Source organism: Gymnoscopelus braueri (assembly GCF_963280865.1).
Source record: "Gymnoscopelus braueri genome assembly, chromosome: 3".
NCBI lineage: Eukaryota > Metazoa > Chordata > Actinopteri > Myctophiformes > Myctophidae > Gymnoscopelus > Gymnoscopelus braueri.
In genome coordinates, this window is record NC_137612.1 from 8922942 (window position 1) to 8949417 (window position 26476).

Here is a 26476-nt window from a genome sequence, read left to right on the forward strand (position 1 = left end):
TACTTAAGTACAGTACTTGAGTACATGCACTTAGTTACTTTCCACCACTGCTTGTGAGTTTAGTTATGGACAGACACACCGACAAACGCTGTGCCATACATACATACTGTACCATAAAAGGATGGGGTCTAATTAACACTGTGGCCTATAGCTGTGTACTTGGAATCCAGCCAGGGGCAGTGTGTGTGGATCTCCATATTTGGGCAAATAGTCATGACATGTGGGGCAAATGTTGGGCTTACATACATGCATTGAAATACATACAAGGCAAACACTGTTCTATGAGGCTTGCTTGTCCCTTTGGGTGTGAAAACAAAGAAAACAGCTTTGACCCCCACACTAATGGCGTGGCCTCTGTGTGGGACATTGTGTGGCCAGTCTATGATGTCAGTATACCGTGACATGGAGCCTATCCGTTTGGGTACGATTTATAGTTCTAAAAGTTAAACAAGACAGGTCTAATGACGGCATGGCTCCCATGGATCTGACACTTCATGTGGCCAGTCTATGACGTCAGGCTATATGATGTATCTTTGACGTTTGACTCCATATTTGGTCAAGGTTTCAGCCCAAGGTTTCAGCCATTCACTTCCATTGTAACATGTTAAATAGGCCTATTTAAAAAGAAAGACAATTTGTATTATAATTTTTTGAAATTGTATTTAGCAAGGTCATTACATTTCTATATTATTACTTTCTCTAAAAATACTGAATTTTATACAATGTTTTTCTCCTGACGACCTTCGTTATTTGACCATATCAAATAGTCATCACTGGTGAAAATAGCCTACTGTACCAAATACAATGGATACTGCCCCCTAGTGATAAATCACATGTCACACACAGAGATCACTCAAGTCAACCACTTTGTAGTTTGCTGACAAAGATAAAACACTGCTCTCTCTCTGGCACATTAACATTTTATATTAAATGACACATCTCTCACACCAAATCAGTTTGTATGATAAAAGTCCAATCTTCCCAGCATGGTAGGTTAGTTTCCCTGTCACCAAGGAGTAAATGTCGTTGAGGCAGTGTAAAGGAAGTAGAAGAAAACTGCAGGCCACAATATGAATGCCAAAAACCAGTGGTGGAAAGTAAATAAATTGACTCTAGTACTGTACAATTTTGAGGTATTTTTACTTTACTTGAGTACTTCCAATTATCAGTACTTTTACTTCTACTGCACTACATCTCAGAGGCAAATATTGTACTTTTACAATATTTTGATTATTATTACAAAACATACATTAACCACTTCAGCCCTATATCCATTTCGGCCATTTGAAAATAGCAGATCTACAAGCTCACAATGTGTCACGATGCGATGCATTGCGAGCTTGTAGATCTGCTATTTTCAAAAGATTTTTATGCATTTGAATACTTGTGAAATGGGTCATTCTGCATAATGAGTACTTTTACTTTTGGTACATTTTGATGCCAATACTTTTGTACTTTTACTCAAGTACATTTTGAATTCTGGACTTTTATTTGTAACAGAATAATATAATAATAACATAATATTTCTATATTGCGGTATTGCTACTTTTACTTAAGTACAAATGATGATGATGGTCAACGAAAAGGCTGCAAAGGATGGGAGACGCAGGCAGGGGGTGAATCCAAACAAGCAAAAATAATCAGTGTCTGCAACCATTGCCTTAGGACAACATTTAGTCATTTAGATTCAATTCCAGGTAGAAAGACATGAAAGATTTTCCTGAGGAATTTCTGAGTGGGATAGTTTAGAAAACATGAGCCCATTTGTCTGTGCCCGGGGCTGAAGCAGGGGCTCAGGCTGGGGGATAATAAAAGGACATGGTTTCATAACGGTGAGCTCCTGAGTCCTGACTGATCCCCCCCCGCCTCCAGGACTGATTAAAACCCCATGTGGGTCCAAATCGTAAAAGCGATAAATTAATGTGTGGGAGAGACTAACCATAACACAAATTATGTAATGAGAAAGCTTTCAGAGAGGTCCGATGATGACTAAATGGAAGAAACATGGATCGCAATAGGCCGAAATTGAAAGTAACCACAATTACATCTCAATAAAAAAATAACTATCTAAGGTTATAGATGTTATGTTAGAAATACACTTTCTATTACCTGGGCTACTTTTATGTAATATCAGCTATTGGAATAACTTTCATCACAGGTTATATGCATTTGTATTATTTTTTTTTACATTCCCAAATTCCATCTAGAACAGTCAATATCTCATATATTTGTTTACGGATTACAAACAAAACAAAATCTTGGGCAGTGGAAATCAAATTTATTTATATAGCCTTTATTTAAGCAGGAAATCACACTGAGATTAAAAACCTTTTTTACAAGTGAGACCTTGCCAAAGCATTATACAACAGATAAAACAATAAAAGTACATAACATGTACATACAAACTAAAAAGATAAAATACAAAATAAATGTTACCTTTTAAAAAGGTACAGGTTTTAAAAAACAAGAGCAGGTCGTAGACAGCATATCTGCCTTTTAAAGTCAGGTAAAGGAGAAATGTGTATTATTTCATAGTATTTCATGACTATATAGACCATTTGGTCCGTTTATTTTATGCACATTGATAAACAGGACTACGCTACTTTGTCTTCAGTGTACTGTGCAATTAAGAGGTCCCACAAGCACATGAGGGCTTGAGTCACTTCTAAATGTGAATAACCCCTTTTTATTGACCAAGTCAGTCTGTACCCTGCAATATAAAATTCTATGGTTCTGCAATATTTAATATACAGTTAAACTTTTGTCTTGGGTTGGCACTTCTTTTTAAAGGACCACTTCACCCAATCTTCATATCATTGGCTCTCCCTAAGGATCATTATAAGATGTCAACATTTTGTGTCTACTTGTTCTGTGTCTCAGAGGGAGGCTGTGGACCGTTCAGAAACATGCCTACAGATGGCATCATCAGTAGGCAGGTTTGGCAATTTCAAACAAGATATCAAACTTTATTTAAATTAAAGCAGGAACAATGGCTTTCGTTTCCATTTAATTACAGTAGTGGAATCCCCATTGATGTCTTGGTGGTTTCTGAACTGTCCATAGCCCACCAATGAGACACAGAGTGAGTAGACGGAAAATGTGCAATATTATGAGCCTTAATGAAAAACAACGATATGGGTGAATTGCTCCTTTAAGCTTACCAGTAAAACCAGCCTTATACTGCTGGCCAATGAGCAGCTAGACTGGAGCAGTTCAGTGTGTTGTTCAAGGGAACTTAAAGGGCTGGTACTGAGGCACATTGTATAGTCAGTTATTACTCGTCGTATGTATACACCAGAGAAAACTTCATGAGCACAATGTTTAGCTTTACTACAGCAGAAGGGAGCTCAAAGGATCACATTATTCTGTACAAATAATACAAACAACTATACAAAGTGTACATGTTCCACTGGAAGAAAAGAAAAAAGAATAGAAGAAGAATATCTTATTTAACAAAACTGAAATTTGTATACAATGAGAAAAGAAACAATTGAGAAGCCAGTGAGAAAAGAAATATATATTCACAGTATCATAATTATCAGTGTCTTTTCTTGTATCATTGGCAATGATTTGTGAAAGTAAGCCCCTCCTCCCCAAACCCCCACCCCCACGGTCGCATTCATTCTATCTCAGTGAAGCGCGCAAACATGGCTTTCCGCACAGCGTCCTTGTAGGTGTCAGATGCCGAGAGCTCGTATGCACTTCCTTTGATTCCCAGGCCTGTGCCCTTGGTCCTTAATGAGGCCTGTAGGGAGAGACGGGAAAAGACAATTATTTGAAGAGGCAGATTTGACACGGGTCGACCCCCCCCCCCCCAACCTCCAGCAAGTTGTGCTTACCAATGGTGTAAAGTAACTAAGTAAATTTACTAAGTACTGTACCTAAGTGCAATTTTGAGGCATTTCTTTACTTTACTGGAATATTTCCAATTTTCAATACTTCTACTTCTACTCCACTACATCTCAGAGGCAAATATTGTACTTTTACTCCACTACAATTATTTGAAAACTTTAGTTACTTTGCAGATATAAATGATTACATTATAAAACATACATTAACCACTTCAGCCCTATTTTTATACCTAGGCTATTTGAAAACAGCAGATCTACAAGCTCACAACGCGTCGGATCGCGACGCGTTGTGAGCTTGTAGATCTGCTGTTTTCAAACACGTTAGTACTTTTACTTTTGGTACTTTAAGTATATTTTGAAGCCAATACTTTTGTACTTTTACTCAAGTAACATTTTGAACACAGACCGTTTACTTGTAACAGAGTATTTTTATATTGTGGCATTGCTACTTTTACTTAAGTAAAATGTCTGAGTACTTCTTCCACCACTGGTGCTTATACTCACTGCGATGGGAGCGGTGATGCCCTGCTGGTGGCGTCCTAAACCTTTGCCCTCCTGCCAGCCCATCGCCTGCAGCATCTTGTTCCCAATGTTATCACTGGTCAGACCGTCTTTGGTGGGCTGCTCGTAGTTTCTGTGTGTGTGTGCGCGTCACATTTCCATGAAACAAGTTAGGAAACTGTGAACATCATCTATGTCGGCAAATATTGTCAAAGACTTTTCAGATAAGACAAACGTTCAGGACATTAATCAGACCATGCAATCTACGATCTCCAAAGACCCATCACTGCACGACGCGTTATCCTTTCAGAGAGATGACTAACGTTTACTGATGTGGCGTTTGATAATAGTGCTAATAATAGTGTTCAAGATAAGGACATTCCTTTAGTGACTGACTGAATTTGGCATTTCGATATCTAGCTGTACCACCGTTATGTCTTACACCACTGGGTCCAGAGACCCCCCAGGCGTCCTTGAAGGGGTTCCCAACTAAATAACTGATAGTTAGGAACTAAAGGAAAATGGATCCTTCTGGGTCTGTCACTCTAATAACAGTGTAACAATGGAACCAAATGCACCGTTACGGCTCTATTTGTACAACGAGTTAAATTACCACTGAGGTTTTTGCTGTGTAGACTGGGGTCCCGGAAGGGGAAATCACATCAAACGGGAGGTCCATAGACTAATGCATATCAAATATGAAAAAAGGTTGTGATTCACTGTCTTACACTGTGGGAGCGGGAGGCTGGTAGAATTTCTTCTTTTTAGGAGCAGGTGGTTCAGGAACGCCATACTTCTCCCTTCTCTCTGCAGCTCGGTCTCTGTACTTCAGCTGTAGACAAAAAGGGACACAAACAACCATGTAAAAATGATCTTATGAAGCATCATCCCACCAAACGCTCAAAGATGAGGAGCAGCATTTGGATCAAATAAATACCTCCGTCCTCTCCAGCTCCTCCAGCTCGGCTTCCGTTAGCTTAGATCGCCTCTGAATCTCCAGGTTTTGCTGAAACATATTAACAGCGATTTAATTTAAATCACTTGAGACGTGACCACCCAGAATTGTAAAATGGTAAATTTAAAGCATTGGATCTCAAAGTGGGGTCTGGGGACCCCCAGGGGTCCTTGGGGGGGGGGGGGGGTACCAGGGGGTCCCCAGCCAAATTAGTTGATATAGCGTCACAATCATTTTAACGACTTTAACCATATTTTATATTTGGCCATTCAAAAATAGCAGATAAACAAGCTTGTAGATCTGCTATTTTAGAAAAATCCTGAATCTAAGAATATTTTTAAAGCCAACATTTGTAACTCAAATCTTGATGCCAATACTTTTGTACTTTTACTCAAGTACATTTTGAATTCTGGACTTTGTTTTGTAACAGAATATTTCTATATTGCGGTATAGAAATATACATTTGCTTCTGGGGGGTCCAGTCCCTGGAACAAAAATATTTTGAGATGGGGGTCCGTGGACAAATACAGGTCATTTTGAGGGTCCTTGACATGAAAATGTTTGAGAACCACTGATTTAAAGTGTGTGACATTCCAAAATGTCGTCCTGGCTGTCTCTACCTAATCCTGTGCCAAGGGACTGTCGTATACCCCCTAGCAGATGGCAGATCCCAAAAATATTCATCATAGTGTCACTCAGATCGAGCACACCTTGCTCTTTCTCTACTGCCCTACTGTGTGTACCTTGTGTAGGTCGGAGAGCTGCTGGTGACGCAGCAGGGCCTCTTTGTTGGGGAACTGCCTTCGACAAAGCAGACAGGCCATCTTTGTCCAGTCGGTCAGCGTTGCGGTCTCCTCCTCTGTCTGCTCCGCTGCACCTTCCTCCGGGTCACTGTCCCCGTTGTAGGCCGCAACCAGACCACTCTGCAATTTACAAAACACAAAGGTTATTTCAACCATTCACGATTTTGTGAAATAAACAATTACCTCATGAATACATGTACAATTCGTGCAATATCACTTATATACAGAGATAACCAATTAGGCCGGCCAGTTGAAACACTTTAACATTTGTATCAGTTTGACACTGTAGTTACTGCACTTAGGCTTTGTATGGAAGAAGAGCTCAAAGGGATAGTTCACCCCCAAAATGATTAGTCACCCCATGGAGACTTGAATTCATGGATATTTTTTGTTTTTTGTCGCATTCCTAAGGCAATAATTTGATGACCGGCAGCGGTTCCGGAAGGAGACACAAAGAGTCTCCTACCGGTCCACTGGTCATCAAAGTCTCCATGGGGTGACTAATCGATAGAAAAAGTTTTTTATAAAAAAAATTGGGTGAACTATTGCTTAACTTGAATAAATATACTAACTTACAACATACATAATTTTCCAAAATAACCATTGGATGTTTGGCATAATTTTACTTTAGAATGTCAGAGTTAACTGACATTGAGGATTTTACCGAGTGCCGTCTTTCATAGGCCGCCCCCCTCACCTTTGTTGCCGATTCTTGTTCTACTATGGTCTGCACGCGTTCGTTCATAAAGGCCTGCACCTCGAAGCCACCATTTTGCTGAAATAACAGAAGTCGTGTCATAGAATGCACATCAATTTTAACATGTACCGGGTCCAGAATAGATGTTCAAGGGCGATCAGATAATACAGTAGGGCTCAGCTAACCTGGAGGCCATCTAAGTCCTGTTACTATTGAAATGTTATTAATAAAAACTTTCCATTAAATAGTCTAGCTGAACAAACATTTAAGAGTTCAAATTGTTAATACGTTTTTCCTCATCAGACCTGCCTCTCTCCACATACCACTAGATCTCCATAAACCAGAGTGATGTTCTCTTCTAGTCACAGTAAATAATGACTACATTCATTTAAAGCTTTCATGACATTCACTTTTACACCACATTCAAAGTCTTTGTCCTGGTCCTTCAAAAGTGTACAAAAAGTTTTAAGTGAAAATTCCATTCCAGTGATCAATGGCAGGTGTTTTTCTCTCACATTTCTAAAGCCTTTTCAACTGCAATGAAAAAAGAAATCTTTGCCTGCGGGTGTCGCTGGTGAGGGATTTTGCCTGTCAATCATCGCCTTTGCTCCGCCCCCCCAAAGGAAAGGATAGGGGAGGGGAGGGGCGAGGAGGAGAGTGGGCGGGATTAATCGACTGTGACCTCACTGTCGAAGGGCCAAGCTCAGATTACTTTTCAGCCTAATTATTCAGAAAACCCCAGACCACAGAAAATCCACTGAATGTTCTAAGTTCAGGTTTTTTGGGTGTAATTGAGGTCATAAAACCCCAAATAAAACATTGAAAATAAAAAAAGTGAAAATGAATGTCATGATACCTTTAAGCACTTTCAACCTGGGGTCCCTATTTTGGGGAATGTCATTACAGGTGAGAAATTCACAAAGATAACCAATCAACATGCTCACAAGGTCACATCGTGAGCGTTGTGAGCTTGCAGATCTGCTATTGGTCCTCTGACAAAGTACTGTATATAGGGCTTAACCCATTAAAACCGGGAAAGGTTTCGCAGAAAACTGTTAGGATTTAGAAGACATTTGTAGCATGGGCCTCAGGTCTTAATGGGTTCACTTTAAGTGATTAAGCACCTTTTTCTCAAACAGGGTGGTGAAGCCTGCGTCTGCTGCAGCAGACTCTCTGCCCTCCTCCTCCCTGGACTGTCCTCCCAACGCCTGGAAGCTACTCTTGAAGGTTTCCTTCTGCTTGTTCAAGGTCTTCGCCCAGCGTTCCATGTCTTTAGCGATCTGATAGTGCAGAAACAGGGAATGCAGAAAAATCATCTCCATAAGCTCTGGAAACCCGAGAGCACAAAACTGAGAGAGTTGAACAGTTTTCTGTGACCATGTACCTGCTGTGCAGACTTGCTCTTTGGTTTCTCCTTCTTCTCCTTAGGCTCTTTCATAGCCGAGCCAGTGGCGGCGCTAGCTGAAGCGCTTTCTGCGGAGGCCTGCTCTGTGCCTGCACCATCGGGTGCAGGGACATAAGCCTGTTGCTCATTGTCCCAGTACAGGTACTGCTGAGTCTGGGAGTTGTAGTAGTACTATTGACGACAACAAGATCATAGCAAATGTTGAGGATTAAAATAGCTTCTGGTAGAAATGAAATGCAACATGTGAGTAGGGCTGTCACGATTACAAATTTAAGTTGACGATTAATTGTCACTGAAATAATTGCAATTAACGATTTAATTGTGTGTTTGGCCATTGAACATTGGGACAGATATGAAAAATAACTTAAATATACAAAGAAAGTATTGACATATTTAATAATTTTATACATGGTAAAATAGCTGATCTACAAGGCTACAACGCGTCACTTACTTTGTGACGTGTTGTAAGCCTGCTTTTCTAATATTTGAAAATGTGTGAAAATGTTTCAACATGGAGACTATTATGAAATAATGATAATAATTGTGATTAGAAGATTATGTCATAATTGTGACAGGCCTACATGTGAGGCAACTTGAAAACAAATAATAAAACACATAAAATCCATACTTGGCTGTTAGCGTCATAGTACAGCCCTGTCTGTGGATCGTAGTAGTAACCAGAAGACTCATCATACTGGTAAGTGGATGTGTCGGGGGCACCTGGTGACAAAAACAGCAGTACAATCATTTTAAAGTCTAATTCATCCATTCAATGCATTAATATTAAGTTCTATTCATTACACCGGTGGATAAAGCTATTGTGTGTTCAACTCATCTTACCAGAAGCTTTAGGAGCAGCAGAGTCATTGACCGCCGCAGTTGAGGATGTTGCCAGTGACGACGGCGCCCCGTCTATTTGCCCAACTAATTGGTGCGCCTGAGGAGAGGAAAGAAGACAGGATTATATCGGACTCTCTCTTTTCCCGGTGTTTCACCCAGGTGGGCGTGGCTTTGAGGTTAAGTTTAGGCATAGTTTCTGTGAGGTAAGGTTAGGGTTAAGCATAGTCTTTGTGAGGTTAGGATTAAGCATAGTTTTTGTGAGGCTAAGGTTTGGGGTTAGGTGTAGGCATATTACCACGCTCGCCTGGGTGAAATACCAAAGAAAGTATTTTATTTATTATTATACATATACACACACACACACATAATAAAAAAAGAACAACAACACGATTCGTGATCATTTAAAAACAAGTTATAATAATCGCCAAGAACATTATTGATAGTTAGTCTAGTGTTGTTGATGAAGTATCTACCTGTATCGCAGACTGGAGGAGTGGTTGGGACAGAACCCCTGTGACTGCTGGGATCAACGTCTTCACTCCTGGAGCAGCTGTGGGACAGAAATAATAATTTGTTGTGGTAGTAATAATAATAGATGTCGTAGTTCGGTTTCATTTAGCATGTTCAACACAATGACTATTACTCGTTACTACCTACCTCCTAGCAGTCCGTCTCCCATGACAGGTGCCACTGCTTCAGGCTGCTGGGGCCACAGCTGATAAGGCTGTATGAGAAAAGATGAAGCACTGATTAAAATGTTCATTCAATTCCTCAAATCATTCATGTGATGACGACATGATTTCACTGACCTGTGTATACTGAGCATAACCGTCCTGTGTTGAGGCGTAGTCAGAGGTGGCGCCTACACCCTGCTGCAACTAGAAGGTAGAAACTGGTATGAGCAATAGTGAAGTGCAGGTCAAACTTCTAAGAAGGCCAGGTGCTTAGTAGAAAGATTTATTATCCGTACACACTGTATTTAAAGCGCTGTATTAAAGTCTTCCTCAAGCAAAGACCATTTGAACAACACACTGACTAGAGGGTAGCACGGGTCCATCCATTTCAAATGGACCGAAGAGAACCGTGGCAATTGAAACCGATCAGAGGGACAAGTCAATAGTTTGGCCCCGACCCGGCTTGGTTCGGGGTTCCGGTTCCCGGGCAGAGCCGTGCTACCCTCTAATACACACTAGAAGCTATCAACAAAGAAATATCAGCAAAACACTACAAAGAGCTTTTGTTGTTCCATAATGATGTCACAACAACACCTCGATGCCATGTGGCATCAGCTCCCGAAACACATATTTGTATTGAAGAAAGGATGAAAAAGACCAAACAAAAACAAACTGTACCTGGCTGGATGACCACTGAGCAGCAGCTATGGCTGTGCTGGCAACAGACAGAGCGTTGGCTCTAATCCCTTCAGGCTGCACCGAGTCTCTGAGAGGGAATAATTGGGGCTTGTATCAAAACGTGAAGCTATTCAGTGGGATTTGCTGTGTGTATTAATTAGTGAAGTTCGGGACCAATTAGTTTGAAGTAAAACATCCTCCAGGCACCTCAGGAGGATGTTTTACTTAAAACTAATTGGTCCCGACCATCAATAACTGCAAAAGGGGATTTAATCATAAGTAGCATTTTTTTTTCTTTTTCTTTTATGTAAAAAAAAAATCCCGAAAAAAAAAAAGTCGGGATTTTCCGTTCTTGGCACTGAGGGCATTCAGAAAAAACTCGGGATAACTCGTGGCTTGGCACTGAGAGAGTTAATATCGATAGATTATTCATTAAGGAAAAAATCAACAGTTGCAGCCCTATTCACATGAAAGTTAAACAATCAGGCGGTGACAAAATTCTTGGAGTCTTCTCCATATATGATGCTTCATGGGGATGAATGCAAATCTGATCTGAACTGGAGGATAATTATGTTTATGATGACTCACTTCCTGGCACTCTTGGCATAATCCACACCAATCGTCTTTCCGTCGAGTTTCAGAGGTGGCTGGAGGCTTTGGAGAATAGTGAGGAGCTGAGAAGCCTCCTACACACAGGGATTTGAAGAACGTTAATCTCAGATATTATGCATGTAGATCCACCCTCCCCAACAAACATTTCATCATTATCCCAACACTTTCACAACAAACATGAACATACCAACGGAGATGAGAGCTGAACAAAGGCGAAGCCTCGATTCTGTCTCGTTTGCTTGTCTTTAATGAGGCGGATGTTGCCAGAATTCAGATTAGCATATGGTGCCAGCAATATCAGAATCGCATCGACGGTCGAATGAGGGGCAACGTTTCTCAAGATAATTGCTGGAAATTATAGAGAGAAGAGAATGGGAAAGAATTGAGGAGCTCTTTGTGTACAATACATGAAATATAAGATCCTAATATTTGCGCATATGAAAAGCAGCACTCACTGTCGCCATTATAATCCCCCGAATGTTGAGACTCGTTCACACCACTTGCTCCAGCAGAGTCCCCCTCTGTGTTCAACAAGAGCAAAGTAGTTTCATCAAGACCAATGCAGAAATTCTTACATTCATTTGACAAGAAACTATCATATCAAAATGTCTGGACTATCTGATGTACTAACTGTACTACTTGGCTGTGTTGAAGTTAAGACAATGAAAGATTCTTATAGGACACAGTGCTATTGTTAATCTTCTATTCCCATCTTTACTCAGTGGACTGTTACAGGAAAATTCATATCTCCATCCCGAGTCCACCACAGTTAAAAACCAGAGTGGACGGTCCATGCGCTAGATCGTGTATTTTTTAATCGCACTTTTATATATTTTTTCTGTTCATATCTGACGTTCACAATGGCAGAAACCTCGCCACAGTGTTTTTGTCCCAAATGGGCCGCCGTAGTGTTTACAAGCTGACACTGGGTGAAATCTCGTCTTGCGAGTCTCCCGGAGGGGAGCATCTAAAACAAACACTGTGGACAGTTTTATGTCAATATAAACGTCAGATATGAACAAAAAAATCACACCCTGTGTGAAGTGGGCGGTGGCTTGCTAGCTAATCACAATACTGAATGGAGTCAACCAATCATGTACAAAAGATAACACTCTTTATGATGGACGAAACCATAACTTGAAAAAAACCAATTTTTGGTTTTTTTCAAGTTATGGTTTCTTATATAGGGCTATGCACATGTGTCATGTGACACTGGCCAATCACAGTCCTGAATAGACTGTGATTGGCCAATCACAGCGCAGGATAATTGTACAAATTTCCTGGGCCCAGATCACAGCGCAGGAAAATGTACATTTTTCCAAATCTCACTTATAGGGGCGGTTTCACCGCCCAAAAATATATACAAAATCGCGATTAAAAAAAACGTGATCTAGCGCATAGACCGTACACTCAGGTTTTTAACTGCGGTAGACTCGGGATGGAGTTGATTTTTTTCTACTGTACCACTCACACACACCCTAGGATATGATAATATCATATAAAAAGGTAAGAAAAACTTGGTCCGGAATTCTCCTTTAATAGGTGAGGTACAGGCCTAACATTACTACTCACCAGTTTTGACAGATCCGCATCTGAAACACTTCAACCTCTTCCGGAAATTGTACAGGCCACACTGTGAACAACGGATAACATTATCTGTTTTGTTAGTTACAAACAAGACAAATGACGTTGACTCGACTCGCAGGTTTCATGAAACTCACAGCATTGCAGAGCCAGTTCTCAAACTTCTGTCTCCTGTTGCTGTAATGCATGGCTATGCTTTTTCCTTGGATCATCAGCTTGTTCTGCAGGGTCAAAAAGACGCGAGTTATTTCGGCTTCCAGGATAGTTACGTTAACATTGGCAGGTGAGGTCCAGCCACTAGTCCCACCCAACGAGTGAGCACAACTGGAACGGGAAAGAGTGGCTAGGCGTATACACTCATTTAGGTCGAGTCACTCAGTGAATACAGGGGAGCAGTAGCAGATCAGGTGATAGAAAGACATTCTGAGAAAGAGAGAGAGCTGTAGGTCTGTGTTTATAAGGGGGTTGAGTGCTCAAAACTAAAAAGGTATTGCTATGTGCTAGTGTTTCGGACCGGAGTGCTGCCAGCTCGTCCTTGATCAATTCCCGTCTTCGGATTTTAAATGGGGGATGAGCAAAGAGCAGAAGAACTGAGCTGGAGCAGAGTGTGCTATGAAACCCTAGAGCAATAATGATAATAAATTCAAAAACCCAAGGACACTTTACATTTACAAAAATAAACAAACTATTTGCCAAAAGCCTGAGTGAACAAGTGTCTCTTGAAAGTGCGGACTTGAAAGAGTCCAAGGTTGGCATCTGGCAAAACTCCATGGGGAGAGACTAGAGAGTTCCAGAGCAGTCATGACTATAAAACAAAAAAAGGACCACTTGGGCGATTCAGATATAAGTTCAGAAACAAAATTCACAAATTGAACTGAGCAGTTAAAGTTAGACCCATGTTTTGAATGGTTATTAAATACTTTAAACAAGTCATCAACAGATATCAGAGGAATTGCCTCTGATATCAGTTTTAAATTACAATTTAGAATACTGTCATTATACTAAAGCCTTTAGTAAATTGTCACTTCTTTTTTTTTAACTTTTTTTCTTCAAAACTCTCAAAAGATCAGTTGAATCTGTTATTTGGGGGCTCTAATCTCCAAGACAAATTTTAGACTTGGTGATTGTTGAGGCAACCTGATTGGTCTCCATCCATCGGGTAGCATCTTGCAAGTGATAAAACTCCACGAAGGCGAAACCTCTGCTTATACCTAGAGACAGCATTCAAATATAGACGGGAGGTGTGTTAGTCAGAATGCTTTGGTACAAACATTCAAACTCTCAGTCACAGTCGGCTGTATAGCGAGTCCAATTCAAATTAACACCTAAGCAGGTAGGTAACCTTTATCGAAACATGATTTCACAACAAAATACTAACACATTAGGGCTGCACTATTATGGCTACAATTACTATCCTGATTATTTGGTTTGATGACAATTATCGATTCATGATTATTGAATCAATAATTAATAGGTTTTATTTTTGTATTTGTTGCCCTTACTGGTGTCACATCTTTGGTCAAATCATAAGTAATGACCTCTGTAGGTTTATTGTGCCTCTGTCAGCCTGATGGACGTGGAGATGGGATGTATCATGTTTTGGTTAACTTGTGTGATGGTGAGGAGACCATAGACATATAAAAAGGTAGACGTCTCCTCTGGCTCTGAGGCGCGTCTGTATCTCGGGCGCCATTTTGGAGAAGGCAAGCTTCCTGACTACTGGCCAATCACAGTGAGTCTTTTCCGGGACTTGGATATTTTTATACAACTAGATTTTGACGTCCCGGAAAAGACGCGCTGTGATTGGCCAGTCAGGAAGCTTGCCTTCTCCAAAATGGCGGTCGCGATATACGTCGCTCCGATGAACTGCAGAGGCCAATGAGATATCTAGGTTTCTATATCTATGGAGGAGACAATGGCAAGGTGCAACAGTGGAACATATAAAAGGTGTTTAAATGAATTGCCAAGGTTCGCGATTATTTCACTGAAAGCTATCACGGTTTGTGATTAATTGTGCAGCCCTACTAACAAAGTAAACAACTATCTCCTTACTATACCCTAAATCACATCACACAAACATATATAATCGGGCACAAAAGGGGTCCTATGGCTGACAGCTGTAGAATGGGACATTATGGCATAGCAGTGATAGGGGGAGAGGCAGGTTGCATGGTGTGGATGTATGGATATGGAATGTGAGATGAACCCTCTTGGAACTACGCCACTCACCCGTCCTTTTCTTCATCAAGCGGATGTCCACAGGTTGCGGGCCCTGCAGCTGCTCAAGGGCCGTCCGGATCTTGAACCAAAGATAAAAGAGGCTCAATCAAATTTCTTAACCCATTAAGACAGGGAACGCATCTGTGTCATTTTAAGATTTCTTTGGCTATTCAAAAATAGCAGATATACAAGCTCATAGCGCGCGGCACATGAGCTCGTAGATCTGCCATTTTTGAATCTTTGAATATATAATTCTACAAATGTCATTTAAATCCTAATTCTTTTTTGAAAAAACTTATGTTGCTATATCAGTGGTGCTCCAACCTCAAGGACCCCCTAAAATGATGTGTATTTGGCCACGGATCCCCATCTGAACATATGTTGCTCCAGGGAATTAAAACATTTTTTAAAACACACATATATAAAATAAAATCCACAAATGTTCAAGATTTTTAAAAAAATAGCCAAATAAATCTTAAATGACACAGATGCGTTCCCGGTCATAAAAGGGTTAAAGCAATACATTTAATTTCCTCAGTCTTATTTATAATTATAATTGCAATAAGGCTTGGCAAACGTACATCATCCTCTGACATGTGGAGAGATAGACCTCGAAGCATGATAGTCTTGCTCTCCTCCTCTTCCTGCTCCATCTTGTAGTCCTGGTCTGGATCCCCATCATATTCGTCATCTGACCGATCACTGGAATGTCGCTTTCTCTGCCCCCTCTGTAGCAAAAACATGAAAATAACATCTGCATTGTCATAATCCACAAGAATTACAAAGTGCTCTCTTTCCAGAGGTCTAAAACTTACAAAACATCGATATCCTCAAACAGCTGTTATATTCACTGACCTCAGGACTATCTCGACCTCTCCGTGCATCAAATCGTTCCCTGTGCCTTTCATCGCCCCAGCGTCGATCACAATCCCTCTCTGCATCACGGTTCCTTCTCTCATGCCTTTCTGGATCGTCTCTACTCCCATCCGTTCCAGATCCATATCTTCCACTCCGTTCCCCACGACTCAGTCTGCAATAAGGTCATAATGCAGAGTACCACAGAGACTTCAATGAGAACACATGTGACATAACCTGATGAGATGTATTGGCAAATAACGCGACAACGTTTCGATGTCACGTTATTTGCCTGCACGCACCCAGTAAATAAGAAAGGCTTTAATTGTCTCGAGTTTGCTCCAGTCAGTGACTTCCTTCTTCTCTTCAACACACGTGACAGCCGACTAAATACTAAGAGCAGGATATGGCAATAAGTTATGTTCAGCACTAAAAGATTGATACAGGGACTAAAGGTGAATTATGAGCATATTCTTCTTACCTTTTATCAGCTCTCATTTGCACTGCAGAAAATATTAGATCCGTCAATGAATTCTGAAATAAATAAGAATTTCTTAAGACAACTAAATTCATTTTGAGAGTCCTTCATTTAAAGCAACATAAGAGGTACATTTGCCCAACGGTTCTCAAAAGTGGGGTCCTTGGGAAGCTCCAGGACGCCCCCCAGTAAAAAATATCCTGGGCCCCAGGAAAATTGGCCAAGGGCCCCCATGTCAGGGACCCTAGGACCTGGGGACTCGGGGCCTGACATGGGGGTCCCTGACATGGGGGTCCCCGGCCAAGTTTGCGGCCCTTGACACGAAAATGTTTGAGAAACACAGCATTATCAGCCGACCCATGATGATAACTAGTTAGTAACTAGCCTGGTCTGTTTACATTACAATCTATCAGCATATAAATTAGTTTAGCGTTAGCTTACTAAGGTGAACTATAACCAAGGCTTTCCCATTAGAAGCACCGAAGTAATATAAATGACAGACACTCCAGTGAATGACCTACCAGTGCAGAGTGAAGTCCACGGGTTAACTAACGTGCATCACACAGTGCTTTTGCGGATAACTAGTAACAACATGGTAAATAACTAGTTACACAGCGGTGACATTAGCTAGGAAGGCTAGCTGGTTGCTGCTGCTAACTTCCGGGTGTGTAGTGTTGCCAGGTTTTGCGAAAGAAATAAGCAACCATGTCTAAGAAAGCAAGTCCAAAAGTAGCCGAGCTTGTAGATCTGCTATTTTCAAAAAATCTTGAAATAAAATGTGGAATATTTGGAATAATTCTGCAACATTCTAACAACACAAATCTGAAATCTGGTACGGGGCTCGTGGCACAAAACATTTTCAGATGGGGGTTAGGGACAAATAGCCTACAAAACATATTAATGTGGGGGTCCAGACCATGACAGACATGGAAATATTTGAGAACCACTGGTTAAAATCATTTGAAAATTGTGAAACAAACCCAAATAAGCAACTACACTTTAGAAAGCCCCCCCCCCCCAAAAAAAACACAACCCACTTTACAGAAAAATAAGCCCAAAGTCGCTTATAATAAGCAGACATGGCAACACTGGTCGGGTGTGCCCATCCCCCATTGGGTGAGGGAAATAAATACGTCTATATTCAGCAGTATTTTCTCACACATTTATAAACCTTTTTTATGTTGTTATTCTTTAATACGGTGGTTCTAAACATTTTCAGGCTTTTTGAACTGGGGACCCCCCAAAATAATCATATTTGAACTGGGGACCCACCAAAATAATCATATTTGAATTGGGGACCCCCACAAGCACTTGAATTGTAGGAGACGGAGTTGATGCATTAGCATTAGTTTGACTCGGTTCCACAGATAAATATTGTGAAAATAGCAGATCTACAAGACCCTCCTGGGGGTCCCGACTCCCGACCCACAGGTTGAGAAATGAGAACCAGTGATTGTCACACTCGTCTGTCGTCTGGCAATGTGGAGGCTAAAGATGGAGATGGATTTGATCGATTTTCAGTCCCCTGGCAAAGTTTAGTTATTTTGTTAATCCTTTTTTTTTTTTGCCCTTTGTTTTATTGTTGAATTGTATTATTTCTATATCAAAGGACTCGTAAATGTACACAATGCAACAGCAAACAGTCCACTGATATTTTATTGTTTACATTTTATTTATATTTTATTTTTATTATCACAATTTAGAAAATAGAAAATAAATATTCCATGGTTTGCTCCATGGACATTCATTCCATCACCGCCAGGCAGCGCTGTAGTCTCAGCCTGGTCTCAGCCAGTGATGCGCTTTAGTGTTGCCAGGTCTGCTTTATAAGCTTTTGGGCTTGTTTCTAAAGTGTAGTTGCTTATTGTTGCTTTATATTTCCTAAATGTTGTTTAAACCAGTGTTTCTCATTCACATTTTCAAATCAAGGAAACCCCCCCCCCCCCAAATGAATATGTATTTGTCCACGGACCCCCCCATCTGCAAATATTTTGTGTCAGGGGACCTCCGTACATACCAGATTTTGTTACTTTTTTTTCAAGAATTTGCTTTTGAAAATAGCAGATCTACAAGCTACAAACTATAAAAACAAAAAAATCTCTCCTTTAATAGTCGCTTCTTTTGGGGTGGTTGTTTTCATAGACCTGGTTGCTTACTTCTCTCGCAAAACCTGGCAACACTGGCTTTGGTTATCCAAATCCAGTAAAATGTGCTCTCCTCATCATTCCTCTTCCTCCCCCTACAGTACAGCCTCATCACCATCACAATGGCTGGAGCAGCAGCAGCTAACTAATGCCATCTGGTTCATTCCACACTACTATACTGATGACACATATTCTGCTACAACACGGACATTAAAAAAGGAGAAATAAGGTTACCGTGTGTCAACACTTCCAGAAAGAAGCCTGTGGTAAGAGAACAACCCTCACACTGACTCACAATCAGACCCTGCTACACAATAATGTCAATGAAGCAATGCTAGCTCCACTTGGCTACCATGATTAGCCTGCCATGCAAACGATGAAAAAAAACATTTGCATTGTGCTGTAGCTTCAACCAGCCTTAGGGAATGCTTTAGTTAGAATGCCCGTTTATCCGAACCCACGTTGGGAGAAACAACGCTTTTTCCATGTGCACAACAATGTGTTATATCAACATAAACGTTAATGATTTGGGGTCCGATTATTTGATCTTGTAAACAAGTCACAGTGAAACAGTAATGTCATGTTTAAACATTGTTTTACATACTCTACCACCGCACAGAAATGAGGCGTTTAAACTAAAGGTGGTTGGTTACCAATGGTTACAGGGCAGGCTGGTCTATCTATGATGGTAACTAGCCATGGTTCACATGACACTTGTATGCAAGCGTCATGGTGCCGAGTCCCCCTGGTTTATAGTGGTGTTCGATTTTTGTTACATTGCCAACTCTCACATGTACATAAACGTTCAGATTTCAAATATAAAGTGCTTACCCCCGAGCCACGGATGTTACAAGGCGATCCGGACCGCGATAAGTACCCGTATCTCCCGGATTGTTCAATAAAAACCATTTTAATCCGATCGCCGGCCATTTTCTCGAAATTGTCTCCGATACTTTCAACATGCGACACTAATGGTTGGGAGGTGTATTGCACTGTGATACATTAACAAAAAAAAACAAAAAAAGGCCTGCGATGGGATTAAAATGCTTTTTATTGAACAATACGGGAGATACGGGTACTTATCGTGGTCCGGATCGCCTTGTAACATCCGTGGCTCGGGGGTAAGCACTTTATATTTGAAATCTGAACGTTTATGTACATGTGAGAGTTGGTAATGTAAAAAAAATCGAACACCGCTATAAACCGGGGGGACTCGGCACCATGACTGTCATGGTATGACAGTCATGTTTCAGGGCTATGATGGTAACCACCTCTCTCGATAGCCCCGTATGGAACCTCACTCTCCACGATACTAGCTCCGAGATGAGGTCCCGCTGTACCGCGTCCCGGCAGAGGTTGAGTCCGTCCAAATGCAGTGAAGATCACCTTTTTCGCCACATCGTATCCAAAAAGTAAAGATGGTCACAGACACCTACAGATGTTTAAGATTTTTCCGGAAAGTAAAATGTTTAGGACGGGGTTGGAAAAAAACGTTTAAATCGCTTATTTAGTCAGCCTGTGCCATGTTTTCCCATTCAACCCGGAAGAACCCCCCCGACGGCAGGTGCCAGTACCGCTCCCGATTCGGCTAATGGGGAAAACATGATGATGGCACATTCTGACTAAGTAAGCGATTTAAACGTTTTTTTTTCAACCCCGTCGGTTAAATCTTACTTTCCGGCGAAATGGCAAACATCTGCAGGTGTCTCGGACTCCTTTAGTTTTTGGATACGATGTTGCGAAAAGGGTGACATTTACTGTCTTTTGCCGGACTCTACCTCTGCCGGGACCCGAGACAGCGGGACCTCATCTCGGAGAGTGAGGTTCCTAACGGGGCTACTCTCTCGATAGCAACACTTAGCTAGCGATAATTAGCTAGCTAACCGTGAGCCCTCCTAAAAACGTCCTAGAAGAACCACCCCGCCGTCTGTTCATTAATCTGTGACAACAACACCTATGTCAACGTAACTCTAAACACATGGCTCCTTTATCATATATCATATAAACTCATTAAAGGACGACTTCACCCATTTTCAACCTATCTTCATATAATTGGTCCACTCCTCACTAATGCTCATGATAATATGACACCATTTTTGTCTACTCTGTCTGTGTCTCAGAGGAGGGCTGTGGACAGTTCAGAAACCGCCTACCAGTGACATCATTGGTAGGACGTTTTTTTTGTTGTTGCAAACAAGATAAAAAAATTAATCGATTTGTATTAAGGCGAGAACAATGGCTTCAATTATAGCAATGCTAACTTTCCAGGAAAGGAAATCCTGCAGTTTCTATTTGCTTGGTTGAGCATTAGTGAGCACCAATTATATGAAGATAGGTTGAAAATGGGTGAAGTCGTCCTTTAACAGCGATCAGTCAGATGATGCTGTCAGATTGCTGTCAGTCCTGTTCCCCCAGTTTATTTGGCCGGGACACCGGGGTTAGGTTAGGGTCAGGTTTGAGGGACCATAGGGCTGAGGGAACATAGCTATGCAACCTCCCCACTCATGCACTCACTCATACACTATGGCTTTGGCCAAAATCGTTTAAACGTTAATTACTCTGCATTAGTTATTAATTACTCAATATTAGATTTCTGATCAGAGATGGCTACTCTCAGAATCAGAATCAACTGTATTGTCACATCACAGGTTAATAGGTGTAAAACACAGTGGTTGAAATTCATTATTGTGCATGCTCCATCATTTTTGTTATTTCCATAGGGGGAAGGGAAGAAGAAGAAGGGGGGGGGCAAGGGGACGAGAGGGAGCGAGATCAATAAAAACAAACAAATGATCTACATATTTACTCTTGACACACACACACACATGCAGTGTATTTGTGGCTTAATCTTTTTCATTCATACTTCCTTTCTCTCATGCAGACCTCTCACATTGATTTTTGTTCTACTGTTGTCTTCTTTCATTGTTAGGTCTGTTAGGACAAGTTATGGCTGAGCCGGAGCTTCTGCTGGACTCCAATATCCGACTCTGGGTGGTGCTTCCCATTGTCTTCATTACATTCCTCGTTGGGATCATTCGGCATTATGTTTCCATTCTTCTTCAAAGTGACAAGAAGTTGACGTTAGAACAAGTGTCTGACAGGTACGCTAATCTACAATGTACATGTCAACTAGTCCTGGAGATCCACCACAATGTAAACACATTTATGTATGTATTTATTTTATTTTATTTCAATATCCAGCCAGGTGCTTATCAGGAGCAGAATTCTCAGAGAAAATGGGAAGTACATTCCCAAACAGGTAATTTTTGCATTTAATTTCAAATATTATTTAAACAAGTCCTCTACAGGCAATAAGTGCATTTCTTATGTTATGTTTATTTTTATTTGATGTTACATTGTCTTTCCATTTTAGTCTTTCTTGATGAGGAAGTTCTTCTTCAATAATCAAGAAGATGGATTCTTCAAGAAGACCAAAAGAAACGTCGTCCCTCCCTCCCCAATGACCGGTAATATTCTTTCTCATTTATTATTATTGAAAACTCAAACATTGATCCTAACAGTGTGGAAGCAGACCTGTCTTACCCACCCTCTAATCAAAGCACGATAGTAGCGCAGATGCATTAGCTGCTCTAACCAGTGCTCAACCTTTGTTTTTGAGATGTGTAGCTAAGTGCCGATTGACTTACCAATCGGCACAACACACCCTGCTCCTATGTGATATGTGCGTCAAGCAGTGTTAATTTTGACAGCAAATTTTTATTTAGTCTTAGTCCTATTTTAGTCTTCTGAAAATTGTCTAGTCTAGTCAACTAAATATCAAAACCTTAAGTCTTTTAGTCTTAGTCAAAAACAATTACACTGCAGCATATTCTGATATAGTCTTAGTCTTAGTCGTTTGAATAACACACCATTTAGTTTTGGTCCTATTTTAGTCTTCTGAAAATTGTTTAGTCTTAGTCTACTCTAGTCTTAGCCGACTAAATATCAAAACCTTAGTCTTTTAGTCTTAGTCGACAAAATTAACACTGGCGTCAAGTCTGAAGTCTGCGCAAGACACACGCACACACACACACACATATTTTGTGCATTTATATAAACATTTACAAATTTATATAATATACTGGATATCATACATCATGTGCATGCCTGCTTCTACACATGCTTTTTCATCAAGAAACGTTTAGGGAAAAAAAGAAGGGGGAAAAAAGTGAGGTCGTCGCGACCAACGTGAAGATGACGGCCACTACACTCATACACACACACACACACAGCTGACAGCTCCGCCTCCAACACCGACCGAGATCAAGTAGCAGCACACACATTCACACAAGGCAAGCCCTTGCATGCAGAGGCTGAGGCACACAAACTGATTTTAGCTGTTCATAAACGATTTACTTAGGACCTATGTTCAATATGAGCAGGTGGTACAAATACATAGACCACAGGTCCATTTGGTTCCATCTGTACCCTCGTGGAATTTTCCATTGCGGGGGGGCTGATGGGGTCGCCAAAGAAATTCCCTCATAATATGGGGTCGTGGTATAAAAAGGTTAGGGAACCCCTGTACTATATGTATATATCTTTGATCATTTGACTTGTTTGTATCCTGTGTTCTTTTCTTTTCTTCTTACCTCTCCTGCTCTATCCAAATGATGGGGCACAGATTAAAAACCTGTAAACCAGTGATGTAACAATAGAGATTATTCTGATTATATATACTATATTGATGTACACTCAGCATAAAAGGGACAGCTGACATTTGAAACAGTGGTTGTGTTTGTTAAGGAAGCGCAGCAGATTTCATGCGTGTGATGATCTGACTCATGAGAACCTGGTTTGACAACCTAAACGTCTGAGAACAAGAACCGGCTTGACGCATCGTAAATGTGGCATGCAACATCTGTGATACTGTCCAGATGCCGCTTAATGACGTCTTTGTTTTGGACTATGATAAGCTCTGGTTCCAGCTTCATCCATCAGGTCATGGATTTCAGAACTCCAGGGAAATGTTCAATAGATAGTAGAGCCGTGAGGGGGACTTGTTTTCTCAATCAGGCTCCCGCTGGATTTCTGCACTGGTTTCAACTCGTACCTCTCTCGCTGTTTATTTTTGACATCCCGCTGAAAAAAAGGAATTGAGGCCGAAAATAGCCGATCTACAGGCTCACACAACACATCACGCTACGTGTTGTTAGGGCTGTCACAATTAGAAATTTAAGTTGACGATTAATTGTCATTCAAATAATTGCGATTAACAATTTAATTGTGTGTTTGGCATTGAGCATTGGAACATATGAATAAAACATTTATCTCTGTTTGCCTTTTTAGGCTAGGAAATTATTGACATATTTAATCATTTTATAAAAAAGCAGAAATAGCTGATCTACAAGCTTACAACACGTCACTTTGTGACACGTAAGCTTGTAAATCTGCTATTTCAGCTTTTTTTATATTTGAAAACGTATCAACATTTTTCAACATGGAAACGATTATGACGATTATGCAAAAATAATTGCGATTAGACGTTTATGTAATAATTGTGACAGGCCTGCGTGTTGTGAGCTTGTAGATCGGCTGTTTTCTGCTAATGTTACCCCCCCCAGAATAGGGATTTTAGGATTCAAGTGCAATGAAGGCATTGAACTGGATTCAGTGATATGTAATCTCTCTGCTGCTTGTGTCTTTACCCAGATCCCAGTATGCTGACAGACATGATGAAAGGCAACGTGACCAACGTGCTCCCTATGATCCTTATTGGAGGCTGGATCAACTGGACCTTTTCAGGATTTGTAACAAGTAAGGTCCTCATCTACATACCTTCAGACTTATTATTTTATTACTATTGTTATTATTATTATTATTATTATTGTTATTATTATTATTATTATTATTATTATTATTCAGTTATACCTCTATAAATATCAACTAGTTTGAGCTGCTGTTGCAGTGCATTGAGAATTGTTCAAAAGTTAAACTCTTCTATCGGATATGACCAAATGATTCCTCTGAGGTATGAAATGTATCAAATTGGAATATGTGTCAAGCTGATTTTTTTTCCTTTTGTTCTACACAGCAAAAGTTCCCTTCCCTCTCACACTACGCTTCAAGCCCATGTTGCAACAAGGAATAGAACTGCTCTCCCTGGATGCGTCTTGGTAAGAATAGAAAGTTATCTACTATATCGCTGTCTGTCTGTCCATATACATACATACATACATGCATACATATATTTGACCTACATACTAACGTATTGTGTGTGCATTGTTCTAGGGTGAGCTCAGCATCGTGGTATTTCTTGAATGTCTTTGGACTGCGGAGCATGTATTCATTAATCCTTGGACAAGATAATGGTAATTCTTATCTAATTTCCATCATGTTTTGTTTCCCCCCCCCCTTGGGTGTGTAAGGGTATAGTAACACGGGCACCTTTTTTAAAGCTAGTGAGGCCGTACTTGTGCACAATGACAGACATGCCTATTTTGATTTATTTTAAACTGATGACATACTAGTGCTTGCTGTTTAAGTGTTATTTATGGTTTTGTAGAAATACTTTTTGTCTTGAATTAATATTGACGTTGTTCAGTCTGAACAATATCATGTACTACTATTGTTATCATACTGTGACTGGCAGCACTCTCCCTCAGAAGACCACCGATATATCATTCCAAGGTGATTAAAGTATTTGTTGACATAATTCCCCACAGGTGCTGACCAGTCCAGGATCATGCAGGAGCAGATGAGTGGTGCAGCCATGGCAATGCCTGCAGATGCAAATAAAGCCTTCAAGGTATAACGTTTGTTTTATCTTTAGGTTTAGGATAAATTAACACAGCAGGATTTCGCAAATTTTTCTACATTTTTTGTCATTTTAGGCTGAGTGGGAGGCACTGGAACTAACTGACCACCAGTGGGCACTTGATAACGTTGAAGAGGAATTGATGAGCAGGGAACTGGACTTTGACGGAATGTTTAGCAAGGATTTGCCCACCGGCATGTTCTGATTGACTATATAACAATGAGAGCCTTCGGTTTGATTGTGGTTCATTGCAGGTGGGGTCTCCTAGAGGTTTTTGAGATGAATTGTGTAGAAATGAGGCTAATCCCTTCACGTTATGCAAAGTTTACACTCACTCATATACAATCATCGTCCTCACATTTATTAAGCATCAGGTCAGGTCTGCTTGCAATGAAATATCTGCTAAACTACGCTGGTTCTGTTGTCTATTAGGAGACATAACGAGTTAGAAGGCATAACTTTGACAATTTGTTTTTAAACAAGTATGGAAAAGTAAAGCAAATAAATGAAAGACATATTTTTGCTTGTTGGAATGCATTATCAATAGCTTGTATTTATATGCTATCATTACTATTAACATGCCATTAGGTAATGAGCTACTACAGTATGTGAACTAGTGTTGTTTCTTTTTTTAATCATGCTCTTTATGTGTTACTACCGTTGTATTCAGATGTCTTGTAAAAAAAAAAAGCAAGATACAATTACTGTCATTTTCCATAGCTGTGGTTATGAAAGTGATGTTTATTTCATTGCACTTCCACAATCCTTCATCAGTCCTCTGTCAGTTCATAAACAGCAGCTGCTTCATGTCGCCTGATGACTGATGGACCTAGACTTAAAACTTAACTGGGTTCTGAAAACTTGTAGTTGAAGTTATTGTGTTTTTAAAATATTTATTTAGACAGTTTATTTTGTAACTATTCCCTGTGTTTTGTATAAAGTCTTGTTTGACTACATAACACCGTTTTTACTTATTTCAATGCACCTTCATTCACAGTGTTATTCATATCATATATTATTCATATATGCTGAAGTGTATTATTTTTTTTAGACTGTGTGTAACTCAGCAACTCTTCATATAGAACATTTTACAAATATTTTAAAGGTCTAGTAGTCAGAAGCTATACTATAAAAAATTGTCAAACATTGGCCAAATTGTCAAATATTACTTAAGAAATAGGCAACAATTGTTGGGAGGTATTGTGAACAAGTAGATCAGCTATTTTCACAATTATCTGTGAAACCGAGTCAGACAAAGTGTAATGCTCAACTCCTACAATTCCAAGTGCTTATCAGGGTGGTGGGTCCCCAGTTCACATACAACTCTTTTTGGGGGTAAAAATAGGTTGAAAAGGTTGAGAATCAATGGTCTAGTCTAGTGTAATGTATGTGTATTATGTGTATAGACGAGCATGGTAATGC

General features: G+C 40.3%; 2 protein-coding genes across 2 annotated transcripts; one reads left to right on the top strand and one right to left on the bottom strand.

Moving 5' to 3' along the window:
- Positions 1-2273: 2273 nt before the first annotated feature.
- Positions 2274-16811, bottom strand: LOC308080092 (RNA-binding protein 5-like). The gene is made up of 25 exons (XM_080421830.1): positions 16675-16811; positions 16157-16209; positions 15676-15850; positions 15402-15548; positions 14830-14899; positions 13738-13811; positions 12738-12821; positions 12589-12649; positions 11472-11537; positions 11204-11364; positions 10993-11090; positions 10405-10492; positions 9862-9930; positions 9710-9776; positions 9526-9602; positions 9053-9149; positions 8841-8932; positions 8192-8383; positions 7932-8087; positions 6808-6885; positions 6051-6230; positions 5290-5358; positions 5081-5184; positions 4356-4485; positions 2274-3745 (listed from the first exon to the last, which is right to left on the bottom strand). The coding sequence occupies exons 2-25, from the start codon at positions 16171-16173 to the stop codon at positions 3620-3622; spliced, it is 2478 nt and encodes an 825-aa protein (XP_080277956.1). The 5' UTR covers positions 16174-16209; positions 16675-16811; the 3' UTR covers positions 2274-3619.
- Positions 16812-18397: 1586 nt separating this feature from the next.
- emc3 (ER membrane protein complex subunit 3) lies at positions 18398-26013 on the top strand. The gene is made up of 9 exons (XM_080424019.1): positions 18398-18563; positions 21227-21398; positions 21499-21556; positions 21671-21764; positions 23950-24054; positions 24332-24413; positions 24529-24608; positions 24963-25045; positions 25131-26013. The coding sequence occupies exons 2-9, from the start codon at positions 21244-21246 to the stop codon at positions 25257-25259; spliced, it is 786 nt and encodes a 261-aa protein (XP_080280145.1). The 5' UTR covers positions 18398-18563; positions 21227-21243; the 3' UTR covers positions 25260-26013.
- The last annotated feature ends 463 nt before the right edge of the window (positions 26014-26476 follow it).